Below are 12,713 nucleotides of genomic sequence, written 5' to 3'. Positions count from 1 at the left end.
ATATATATATATATATATCTCCACAGAGCTTGGTGACAGGATCAGAGCAGGCAAAGCAGGAAAAAGGCTGAGGGTCTGCTTTCTCCCCAGGCTCCAAGGGCCTCCTGGCCTGGCTCCATCGACACGTACACAGCAAAGACTTTCAGAGCTTCAGAGAGAGAGGCTCCCAGGGGTAAAAAGCCAAGCACTGGACTGGAAGGAGGCTGGAGCACCCAAACCTCATGTGTCACTGGCTGGTGTGACCTCAGGCAAGGCCCTGACCCTCTCTGGGCCTTATTTCCCCGTCCCTAAGACAAGGGAGCACTCTTCATTTTGGTATTCTGTGCAGAACTGAGGCTATTCTGGCCCCGAAACCGTCGCCCACTTCGTGCTTGCAGCACGGCATCTCACCAGGCGAGGACAGGGATGCAGGGCAGGAGGGAACTGGAGGCACGGGGTGAGAAGAGGGCTGTGGAAATGCATGCATATCTCTGCTAGCAGGGTGCTCACTATCTCCCAAGGCCATGTCCATCTGGGCGGTAGAAGGGCGGTTCTGACCATTGGAAAGTTCTTCCTTACGTTGAGCTGAAACCCACCTCCTTGTTACTCTACACATTTGGTCCTGCTCTGCCCTCCAGGGCCACACAGAGCAGCCTTGTCTCATCTCTGGGGCCACATGATGTCCCTGCAGAGATGAGGGGAGAGGACACACCCCCGAGGGGTCTTTTCTCCCTGCTAAATTCCCCCAGCTTCTCAGCCCTCTCTCACTTAATTTGGCTTCCAGACCTTGGCCACCCTGCCTAGGCCCCCTCTTCTAGACATTCTATAGGTTTTTAATATTCCTTTTAGTACCCAGGCATCCAAAAGTTGGAGGCAAGTTGAGCAGGCCTAAGAAGAGTAGGTCCACCAACCTCCCTGGGGCTGACATGCTCCATCAAAATATACACCTCAAAGCCTTTGCCTGTGCTGTTCCCACTCTGAGGAACACTATTCCACCCTCTTCCCTCTGACTGACTCTTATTCAGCTTCCAGCTCCCCAGTGTCACCTCCTCAGGGGAGCCTTTCCTGATACCTCCCTCATTCCAACTAGTTGAGGTCTCTTTGCAGCTCATAGCCCCATGTTTGTGCTCAGAGCCCTTAACCAGCTGCATTTAAATAATAATATCTGAAGTGATTTAATTAATGTCAGATTCTCACTAATCCATAAGCCCCAAAGGGGCAGAGATGACATAAGTCTGGCATGTGGTATCTGCTGGGCTCAGCCTGGGGCTGGGAGCAGAGTCTGTTGTCAGGAAATACTTGTTGAGTGGATGCAAGAGTCACAGAAGTGTTCCTCCTTTTATGTGATGCCAAGACACTAAGGCTGTCAGCGTTTTCCAGCACAGAAAGTCCCACCGGCCTTACAGGCCCACCTGACACCTTGGTGGGCAGCTAAGCCCCACGAGGACCTAGATCTAGTGCCTGGGCTGGATGTCAGCAGGCTGTGATATGCTTGGGGGGCTGCATCAGGCTGGCCTGGGGAGGGAGGCTTCCTACTGTGCCAGAGAGAGGCTCAGAAGAGACCGTGACACGGGGAACATGCATGCAGGAGGGGTGGACTGTGGCCAAGGGACCAGCACAAAAAAGAGGGAAGGGGAGAGAAAGAAACAGAGACCAGAGAGACACAGGGAAGGACGAGAGGCAAGGGCAGAGAGAGAGAGAAAGAGAGAGAGAGAGAGAGAGAGAGACAGCCCAGAAGCCTAGCCAGCATCATCTTGCTCTCCATGCACTGGGAGGTAAGACTCTTGCTCGATGCCCTGTTGGAGCCAGTGTGTTTGTGTACTTGCACGTCCACATGCACCCATGTGTGTGTGTGTGTGTGTGTGTGTGTGTGTGTTCGTGCACTAGCAACAGGATGCAGGCGCTGCATTCCAAGGCTCTGCCATCACCCCACTGAGAGGACCGGGGCCCAAGACTGCAGGGGTGCTGGCAGCAGTCACCGCGGGCTTGTGCAGGGAGGCAGGCAGGCGGGAGGGAAGCTCGGCAGTGTCAGTGTGTCTCAGGCTGTGTGGAGGCGGAGGCCTGCGGCATGCACCAGAACATGTGCGTGCCTTCCGCTCTGCTGGCTCGGAGGAGGAGGGAGGAAAGGCTGTCCCCTTCCCACCTGCCCCCCAACTTCCCATCCTTGGCCTCTGGCCCCTGCACACCATCTGGTCCCCTACCAGACCCTGCTTCTGCCTCTCCCTGTGGCCTTGGGCAAACCACCTCTCCCTGGGCGTTGGCTCCACCGTTGATGCTTGTGAGAGACAGTGTCTATGGTCCTCCCAGCTCTGGTGTTCTGGAAGCCCAAAATTCCTCAAGGGTGCCTTCCACAGACGGAGGCTAAAGAGGGTAGCAGCTCTAACGGCACATTTCAGCATCTGCAGAAGTGTTCTGATCCCCATTTCACAGATGGTAAAGCTGAGGTACACCAAGGACAAGGAATCCACCCAGGGTGGTGTCTCAAATTAGAAGGAGAATCATGATTGGACATATATAAGTGACAGTTCAGAGTTCCCTCACCCACAAGGCCACACCCCTCTTCCCTGGAAGTGTTCCCCAGACAGGGCACCAGAAGCAGCCCCTCTCATCAACCCTCCCCCCACACGCAGGGTGCTGGAGACCCAAACCCAAGCCTGAGAGCTGCCACCAGTCTGCTGAACTGGTCATTCCACCTTCTCAAGCCTCAGTCTCCTCATCTGTAAGATGGGCGAGTAAGTTCTCTGCCTCCCTCAGAGCTAATGGGTGGAGAAGTGTCACACCGGCCCCAAAATGCTGTGAAGGTGAGAGGTTATTAGAAGCAAAATAAAAGCACAATACCGGTCTTTGGTGGGGGGAGTACATCGATGCCCATGTATTTTCTCCCTCTCCAATATTACACCATCGATCCTCCTAACAGCTCTGCCAGGGAAGGGCGGGATTGCTGAACACATTTTGCAGATGTTAGAGCTTGTGTCCCAAGAGAGAACCTAAGCACCCAGGACCCTGGGCTCGCCCCCACCGACCCCCGCTCAGCGCAAGGAGCTGCTTCTGGTCCCCAGTGTCCCCCACGGATCATCCCAGCCTAAGCCCCATTCATGATACAAAGCCATGGAGGTAAGAGGGGTTGGGGGGGCTCTGGAGATAGCTCTCCCCACTCCTTTGGGCAAACTTGCTGGCGCCTGCAGCCCCTCCCCAGCCCCAACACCGCCCTTGAGTCAGTTTCAGGCCCCTGTTCCTAGAGAGGAAAGAGTGGGTTGCAAGCTCTCCAGCCTCCCTCCCTCCTCCCGCACCCCTTTCTCAAGTAAAATCCCCTCTGCGCCTCTTTCTGTGCAGCCCAGTGATTACACGGGCTGCAGGGTAGTTCTGCCTCTCTAACTCACCTCTCCTGGGAGTGGGATCCAAAGCCCAGAGCATGTCAAAGGCTGGTGGAGGCATCCTCCTTCTCCACCTCTTGGAACCCACCCCCTTCCCCTGATCTTGGTCTTCGAGCAGGCTGGGTCTGCAGGGAGCTCTGGTCCCACTGCCTGGGCCCACGCTGACCCTGCAGCTGGCGGCGCCGCAGCCTGCCTTTTGCCTCCAAACAGGCATCTGTGCTCCTAAGGTCTGGGCTTCCATTTCTCTCTCCCATGGGAGGAAGGAGGATTGGGGTCAAGGGAGGAGGGAGTGAGCTAGTCTCCGGGTCCCAAGAGACAGCGCCACCTCAACCCTCTAGGGAAACTGGAATCAAGATCCTGGCTTACGTGAATCATATGCTGCAGTGCGACCTTCGTCTAGTGGCATCGAGAGGCCCCAGGGCCCTGATTCCAGCCCACGCCCCCTCAACTGGCTGCCCACCAGGCGGGGGACGGACTGCCAGCCCTCCCACGAGCTGTTCAAAGGCCTGCAGGCAGGAGCCAGGCCTCACTGGGCAGGGTGCCAGGAAGCCCTCGAGAGGCACGTGTCCTCCTCTCCAGCTGGGCAGCCAGGGCCCTTCAGAAGGAGGTCCAAAGACCCCCATGTCCCCTTGGAGGGCCAGCCCAGCTGTCTCAGGCAGTCACCGTGCCAGTGATCTGACGTGGGCTCCCAGAATGGGGGCTCGGTTTCTGGGTGGTAACAGCAGTGTCCCGGCTGACAGGGACCTTGGGTCACCGATTGAAGGATGGGCCCTGCAGGCACCTTCGCTGCTTATCCCCACAGAACAGGAGCTGTTGCATATCCCTGCCAGCCGGGGGGCGGGGGTAGGGTGGGGGGCAGGGCTTGGCCAGCCCCTTCTGCCAAGCTGGGCAAACCCCAGACAAAAGGTAAAGACGTGGCAGGTCAGCTTCAGCCTGCGTCTGAGGGCAACAGTGACCCCAGAGTGCCAGGCTTGTCACTATGTCTTTATGAGAACCATCTCATTTCATCCTCCCAGCGCTTTTTTATCTCCAGGTTACAGGTGGGGGGAAAGAGGTGCTATAGCCCGCCCAGTGTCACAGCGCTATGGGTGGTGAGGTCCAGACCTTGTGGGCACTGCCACTTCCTGTCCCACTAGGCACTTGGACTGAAGCTGCACGCGGAGCACAAAAGCCCTGTCTCCTCCATGATGCACCCACAGGCCTTTTAGATCCAGGCATTAGAGGTGTAGAGCCTCATCTCCTTTTTTTTTCCGATACAAGCATCCTGAACCTCAGGCCCATCCTTAGCCTTTCCGATGTCCTGCAAGTCCCGACATTGCCTGGACCATTAAGTAAGTTTGTGTGTTTTTCTAGGGAAGGTAGACTTAGACTTTCATCATATACCTGGAGGAATATGTGACCTTAAAAAGGTTAAGAGCGCTGATGGTTGTGGAAGGAAAAGGTCTGAAATTGATCAGATTAGGCCTGGCCATGCCTGCCACCCTCAGTTTTCCTGCCATGGCCACGAAAGGGCTCCCTGTCCCCTGAAATTCTGCCCTTGCCCCAATCCCTCCAAGCGCCCCAGCAGACAGCGGGGCTGAGAAGGCTCACGCAGGCTCTCCCTGACAAGTCACCCCCACAGCACCCAGTCTGCATGATATCCATCTCCTCTTGGGGCAAAACATCACTTTTATTTTCACTTTGAGCGCCTGAGTCATGTCTCAACTCCATCTCACTGCACTCTGTGACGCAGTCCTCCCGAAACCGAGGCTTGCTCGCACCCTGAAAGGCAGCTCCCAGCTGATCAGGGAATCCTTGGTTCCGTGGGTGCCAGAACCCAGCTGAGAAGGGGTCCCTGCACAAGTGCAGCAGCCTCGGTCCTCCAGAGCAGCCCCAAACGTTTCGTTCCTGCTATCCAGCCCCCCACATCCCCAGCACAAAAACACACTCAGAAAGACAGGAAGTCTGCAGACAGGAGTGAGCACACATCTGCACATGGGTGTGTGTCTGTATGAGGGAGCTGGTGTGTGCCTGTAGGTATCAGGATAGCCTGGTGTGCAACTGTGTGAGTGTGTGTGTGTGTGAGTGCATGTGTGTGTGTGTGCGGGCAGCCTACTTGTACACAGCCACAGGCCCACCTCCCACATATATGCAGACACCAGCCTGAGCTCACACACGCCTTCAACCCCCACACTCCCACCCGAGCCCATGGGCCCAGGCCTCACACGCACACACATAAACCTTCCCGTGGACATGCCCCCCTGTTCCTCACAGACGTGCAGGTCCAGACCTCACAGGAACACCAGTGAGCCCCAGTCCCACGTGTGCATCCTTACACAGACATATATTTATGCACAGCTGATGTGCATACAGCTCTGACCGGCCATACATGTGTACACACAGTGACGCATGTACACACCTTCCTTCCCCTGCAAACCAGCCAATGGACCTGCTTGTGCCACTTGCATCCACCCACCCCTGCAGGGCACACTTGCATTTTTAGGCTTTACACATGAAGCACACACCAGCACCTCCCTTCCGGTACACACACATGTGAACACATGCACACCTTTTCAGTGCATGCAAGTGTACCCCAGAGTCAGTCCTCACGCAGCAACACACAACAAAGCACACCCCTGTGTGTGCACATCCAGACCTCACAGCAGCACATACCTGCTCACAAGGCCCCTCTCCCCTGCACTCCTGCTGCTACAGTGGGGACCACCCAGGGCACTGGAGCTGCTCTGCCCACGGGGAAAACTCTGCCTCTAAACTGTACCCCTACCATGGATCCAGACTTAGCTGGCGGCATCCGGGAACGCTTCCCTGACACTCCACAATCTATCGGGCTACCCCAAAGGGCTCTCCACCCCCCACATCCTCCCACCCTTCTCTCTACACCAGTCATCAGAGGCAGGAAACGAGCTCTGGGGCTGGACAACTTTGCCAAGAGACCAGAGCTGGTGCACCCTCACATCACTAGCCCCTGAAACAGCAGTGTCCCCCCACTGCTCGCCTAATTGTCCCTCCCCTCATCCCCTCCCCTCCTCCCAACACCTAGGAAGCCTCACCAGTGGCTCCGTTATTAACCCCTGCTGTATCGTTGCCCTCACCCCTGGCAGGAGCTGGCAGGGGGGAGGTGGGGAGGGGATGTGCTTACAGGGAGAAGTTGGCCACTCTGCACAGCTGCTGTAGGTGCCTAAAGGCAGGAGGAACTACCTGGGAGGTGGTGAGCTCTCTGTCACCAGAAGTAACCAAGTTGAGGGAGATGGCCACCTCAAGAGAAACTCAACAGGGGATTCCAGCCTTAGACTCAGCTGACTGGGAAGATCCTTTTTTAATCCTGTTTCTAAGAATCTGTGTGTGCCCAGCTCATGTGCATTTGTGTGTGTATGTGTGTGTGTGTGTACACGCACAGACACTGCCATGCACTGTCAACCCTTCACCTCTACGCACACACTCGCCGCGCTGGCCTTGGCTCATCTTGGCAAACATGCCCGCACCTGGCTCTAGGCACTCTGCACGTACAAGTGCCCCCAAACACATGCAGCCTTCCTCCCTGTGTGTGCACTGGAAGCACTGCAGGTGCACACCCCCACCCGTGACACTGACTCCCTGAGCCCTCCAGGACTCTCTGAGGTGCAACTCACTTTCCCAGTTCCTCGAAGAGCTGGTACTCTTCCGTGAAGCGGGTGCAGGTGATGGTGGCCATCCTGGCGCTGGGTGGGCAGGCGAGGCTTGGGGCTGGAGGACCAGGACTGGGATGCCGCTGCTCTGTTCCCGGAACTAGGGGCCACTCGCCTGCCCGTGCTGCCAAGTGCAAACTGAGAACCGGCTTGACTGACGAGCCCGGGGCTTCTGAGCAGAGCACTGTGGCTGCTCACAGCCTCGCGAGTCTTCGTCAGCATTCAGGTCCCCATGGCAACCACCTCCGAAACGCCCTGTTCCCGTTGCCCCGGTAACTGCCTCCCCAACACCTGCCTGCCTTCCACTTCAAAACCTGCTCCCTGGCGCCCTGGCCCTACTGCACACAGTACTGCAGGCCTGTGTGGACCCAGGGGTGGGCGGACCCAGCACCCCCGAGGTGATGGACCAAGGGAGGGGTTGGAGGAGGGGAAGGAGAACAAACTTAGTCCACAAGTAATCTTCAATCTTCCCACCTCCCCCACTTCCAACTGTGGGGCCCTTGTAACAGACAAGATGGGATTAAATGGGGCAAAAAGGCAGTTGCCATGGTAACGGCTGGTGGGTGCCACATTCTGGGATGGTCCCCCGGAAAGACAGGATGCGGTTACCCTGGCAACTTCATCTCCTCTGGAGAGACAGGTATTGCCCCGTTGCCCTGGCAACAGCCAGGTTCTAAGGTTTACAGGGAAACGATGGCTAATTCATTGGGATCTCTCTCTCTCAGTGGATCACCGTAACCTCTGTAACTATCTCTCTGCTCCCTTCTAATTTTTTTTTTTTTTGCCTCTTCCTCTGTCTTTCTTATTTTGCTTTCTCTCTCTCTCTTTCTCTCTCTGTTCTTTGCCACCTTGTCCATCACACTGGGACCCTAGCTAGGGGGAAGTGCACAGAAGCTATCAGGACTCTGGAGGGAATATCCCTGGCTGCCTGCTCACCCCAACCCCTCTCAGCCATGACCATTGGTCCCCTCCTGAGGTCTCTTCCATAACCACTCCGTTACCCCAGGCCGCCAGCGGGGCCATGGAGATCTGGTCTCCTGGGGCTCATGTCCCAGTTTCTGCTTGTGCTTCAAGTCAAGGTGAAAGAGGTGGAGGCGGCAGTGGGGAGGGGAGCATGGCCTGGCTTGGAGGGGAGTGGCAGTGGACCTGCCCTAAAATCCTCATTCCCAAATTCTGTGGGCACTTTCCTGGCCAACTTCAACTCTTCAGGGCAATACCCATATCTATGGCCCCAAGATCTCACCCCAAGGCCTGGGGGGTTAAGAAGGAAAAGGACTGGCGTTTAAAGATCTGAATTCAATTCCAGTCCTAACATATATTAACTGTGTGACGCTGAGAAAGTCACAGCCCCTCTCTGAGCCTCTAGCTCCTTTGCTACAAAACAGAACAAAGTTGCCACTGCAGAGGAAGGCTGTGAAGATAGAACAGGCTGAGGGCTGTAGAGGCCTTTGGGGAGTATGTACCTGTGAGGCCTCTTTTTAGTTTCTAGAAGAGGAGAAGGAAGGTCTAAAGTGAGACCATGACCACCCCATCGCTCTAGCTTGAACTCAGAATCTCAGACCCTCATACCCACCTCCTCCATTCAAGCTCACTTCACAGCCCACCAGGCTGAGGTCTCATGCCAGCACTTGCCCACAATGAGCACAGGATAAAAGGATCCAGGATCCAAACCCTCTGGGTTTCTAACCCACCTATTCTGAACCTCCAAATTGCCCTACTGGTCACCTCACTTGCTGGACACATTGTCTGCTTGTTGGTCATCCCCAACCCCAGCAGATCCCTGACTCACTACCCTAGGTCCAGGAGCCCCTGGAGAAATCTGGGTACACCCCCCCACAATTCTGCCCCTCTTCCTGAGAGCTGGGAGTGGGAGAGAAAGATGGAGTTGACTCTGATGCAGCCATTTCTTCCCAGGAGAGAAAGAGGAGGGAGGCAGAGGGGAAGGAGGGGAGGAGAGCCAGGGAGGAGGGAGTAATGGCTTAGCCACTAATTGCACCATTACCACCTTCACAAAAGGGAAAAACCACTCAGTTTTGTTTCTGCGCACAATATGCTTCCTGCTTCTGCCGCCAACGTTGCAATTCAGAGGCAGAGAAGAGAAGCCTTTGCTCGGGGGGCCGCACAGCCGGTGGGCAGCGGGCAGGGCACAGAATACCGCTAGAGGCCAGAGGCGAATGCGCACAACTGGAGGAAGGGCTGCACCGCCACCTCCGTGTCCCAGACCCTCTAGCCTGTCGCCAGGAGGGGATGGCTACCACACACGAAAGCACTAGAACAGTCCTCAGTCACCACTTGCATCATTGCCCAGAGGAGAGAAGAGGCAGCGTTCTGCAGTGGTTAGAGTGACTCCATGACCTATAGGCTGTGTGATTTGGGATGGGTATCCTAGCTTCCCTGTGTCTCAATTTCTTAATCAGCAAAATAGAGTAAAACATTCCCTAGCTCCAGGGCTGTTCTCAGGATTAAATGAGATGAGCACCGTGTCTGACACACTGTAAATGCTCAATAGATGGGAAATTATTCTTATTAAGGGACTGAAAAGTCCCTCCGTCTTCACACTGCTCTCTCTGAAGCATGCAAGTACACATCACTATCTTCAAGTCCCAGCACTTTGGGTACCATTCTCTGAGTCCCCACTGGAGTTGAGCTCATGGTTTGAACATCACCTTGCCCTGGCCTGGTTTGCAGAATTCCCATAGAACAAAGGACTGGGGCTAGAAGGCAGGGGTCACAAGGCCTCAGCTTGTCAGGTGTCAACCTAATGGTGCTTTAGAAATTAACACATAAGACAAAAGGCAACTGTGCCCTGAGGCTGTATTAATGGGAATCTAATGTTCTGAATAAAGGAGGTGATAGTTCTGCTTGGTTTGGAGCTGGCCTCATCCTCTCCCCTCTCCTCACCCCTCCTTTCCTTCCCTTGAGCTCTTCCTTCTCAGGTGTCCCTATCCTTCCTATTCCTTTTCATCCCCTTTCTTGTTTCTATCTCCCTTCCTCTCCTTCTCTCAGTCTCAGTCATCCTTCTCTCCCTTCCGGTGCTGGCCTGGATCCTGTGCACACGGTCCTGGGGGGATGGGCAGGACCCAGGCTGTAGGATCCTGATGGTGTCGAGATGCCCGGAGAGGATGGAGAGGGAGGAAGAGAAGGGATAAGAGGAAAAGGTCTCCTTGGCAACTCACACACACACACACACACACACACACACACACACACACACACCCCTCCGAACCTTCGAGAGCCTAGCACAGGGGTGTGGGCACTGCCTCAGACAGGCACCCCCAACCTGACTGTAACTGTTGCCCTGCCAAGGAGGCACAACCGCTAATTCACTGCCTCCCCTGAGCCCGAGAAGCTGGCAGCTGTGCCCGGTGGCAGCGGGCAGCAAGGAGCCAGCCCTGCCTCGGTGGCGCTGAGAGCACGAGCTGCTGATTGCAGCAGGGGGACTGTTTCTGCCAGACTCCCCACTTCCCAGGGATGTGGCAGCAGGAGAGCCAGCACGTGTGCCCCCAGCTTCAACTTGCGTGCCGTACTCAAGAGCAGGCCTGCCTGCCACTTGCTGGTGGCCAGGGGCGGGAGCCCTGGAGGGCACTGAGCTGGGCTCTGACACGCTAGGACAGGGAACCGGAACACAGGCTGTACCCCATGGAGCTGGAGAGGGACAAACGGGGACCAGGGCCAAGTTCCTGGGCCACAGCAGGGGGTGACACCCGACTCAAATCCCACCTTGCACAGCCTCCACATGTGCTCACACACACACGCCCGAGTGCCTCAGGGTCCTGCAGGGTCTGGGTAGGCACCACAGAACACGTGCCATCTGCGCGGTCCCCACGAGGCCTGTCCCATTAAGGGCAGTGAGCATGGGGGCAGAATCGGTGGAAAGTGGGCCAAGAGAGAAATGATTCTGCAGAGGGTCTAGGTGGAGAGTGATTTGGTTCATTACTTGCAGTAAGTCATGCCAGCCTCGCGCTCAGAAGGGAGAGGAGCCAGGGGTCAGGGAGCAGCTCAGTCCCCTGAGGTGTCCCACATACGTGGCACTCCTTGCAGGGGAGAGGGACACAGGGAGCCAAGGGACAGAGAACCACAGCTACTGGGCCCATGTCTGCACAGCACAATCTTCAGCTCAAGGACCCAAGTTCAAGTGCTGCCATTGGCTGTCAGTGTGTATGGCAGGTCTTTTTCCCAGCGGGGCCTCCATTCCTTCCTGAGAAATGTAAAGACAAGATGTTCCTTCACTGACTCCAAGGACGTGAAAAATAGTTCTTTCCACTTCAGAGCCAAGCCCTGTGCTAAGCACTTTACATATTGCACTATTTATACCTCATAACAAATGTCCGTGAGAGAGGTACAATCATCTCCCGTTTTGCAGAGATGTGGCGGGACTTAACCAATATAAGGTTTGTTTGACTGCAGCACCCTACCCTGTGTTCCTTGGACTCCACTTGGCCCAGGCCCCTTACAGACAGGGGACTGAGGCCCAGAGAGAGGAAGCTGCCCTCCTGCAGTCGCACAAGTCCGGGGCAGTCAGGATGACAAGCCGGAATGCCTGACTCCCCGAGCAGCGCTCCTTCCCTTCCCCTCCCTGCCCCGCTCTTTCCTGCACTCGGGGCTACTTGCCTAGGTCCCAAGGTACCCAAAGGCACCAACCAAGAAGAGGAAATAGTGCCAAGGCCCAGGGTGGGGCCCAGAGCCCTGCTCCTCCAGCCAGGTTAGGGCTCTCTCCTGGCTCCTAGGGGACTGGTCATCCCTGCCCAGGGCCCCACAGACAGGGCCCAACTCCGACAGGGCCGCCCCTGGCTCTAACCTATCTGCCTGGCAGATCAGCCAAGGGGGAAAGAGGGGGCCTGTCTGGCATCTCCAGGCTCCACTCCCCTAAGGGGCCAGAGCTGCCTCTGGCCTGCCCTTCCTTCCATCCCTCCTCACCATAGGCGGTGCAAGCATCTGCCTGGAGATGCCATTCAAGGGCCTGACACAGAGTCCAGACCCAGGTGCCCTGGCTGGGGGGAAGGCAGGAGCCAGAGGGGGGGGGAAGAAGGGGGGCGGGGGCCATGCTGATTGCTGGGCAGAGCAGACGCCACAGCAAGCAGGCTGAGCCTCTCGTCACCACGCCCTGAGCCCTGAGTTGCCCCTCATCCTGGGCAACGAATCCCAGGCCCCGGACAGCTGCCGGTGCCCCAGTTAGGCAGGCTTGGGGACTGCTGGGCTGTGGACAGGGTTACAGACTGAAGCTTGAGTGGGGCTCCTGGGCTGTTACCTGGGTTCTGGGTTAGGCAGGACTCAGGCAGATGAGCTCTAGGTTGGGTTTAAGATAAGATCAAGCCTCCTTCTCAGGGCATGGGGAGCAGGCACCAGCCCCTAGCCCCCAGCCCCAGCTGGACTCTCCATGTTGGGGGCCAGATCGGCCCCAGGGGGTAGGCCTTGGTGCCTAGGGAAGAGCGGAAATTGGCCTTTTATGGTCCTGCACTTGTGGCCCCAAAAGGCAGAGACCCAGGAAGAGAAGCAGGGCTGGAGCTGGAGGCTGGGCCACCTTGGGCAGGGCCAACTCAGCACACACGGGAGAGGCCTCCGCTCAACTGGTGTAAGCCTGGAGCGGCAGGGGAGCCCTGAATCCAAGCCACTCTGGAAGGGCAAGCCCACGCAGCTGGGACAGGGACCCGGCAGAGCTGGAATATCCTGGGTCATGTGCAGACCATGGATAACC

At 56.6% G+C, this 12,713-nt stretch overlaps 1 protein-coding gene across 2 annotated transcripts in view; it reads right to left on the bottom strand.

The window, feature by feature from the left end:
• CAMK2A (calcium/calmodulin dependent protein kinase II alpha) overlaps positions 1-7,361 on the bottom strand; it is a 64,605-nt gene extending 57,244 nt beyond the window's left edge. The window contains exon 1 of one of the 2 annotated variants that reach the window (XM_004280353.4): positions 6,983-7,361. In XM_004280353.4, the coding sequence (XP_004280401.2) occupies positions 6,983-7,044 (62 nt within the window). In that variant the 5' untranslated portion in view covers positions 7,045-7,361. The remainder of the gene's footprint in view (positions 1-6,982) is intronic. The other variant, XM_004280354.4, reaches the window with a different exon arrangement.
• Positions 7,362-12,713: the final 5,352 nt, after the last annotated feature.

Source organism: Orcinus orca, chromosome 3 (assembly GCF_937001465.1).
Source record: "Orcinus orca chromosome 3, mOrcOrc1.1, whole genome shotgun sequence".
Classification (NCBI taxonomy): Eukaryota; Metazoa; Chordata; class Mammalia; order Artiodactyla; family Delphinidae; genus Orcinus; species Orcinus orca.
Note: the sequence above shows the minus strand (reverse complement) of the source record. Positions and strands in the feature narration are given on the sequence as shown.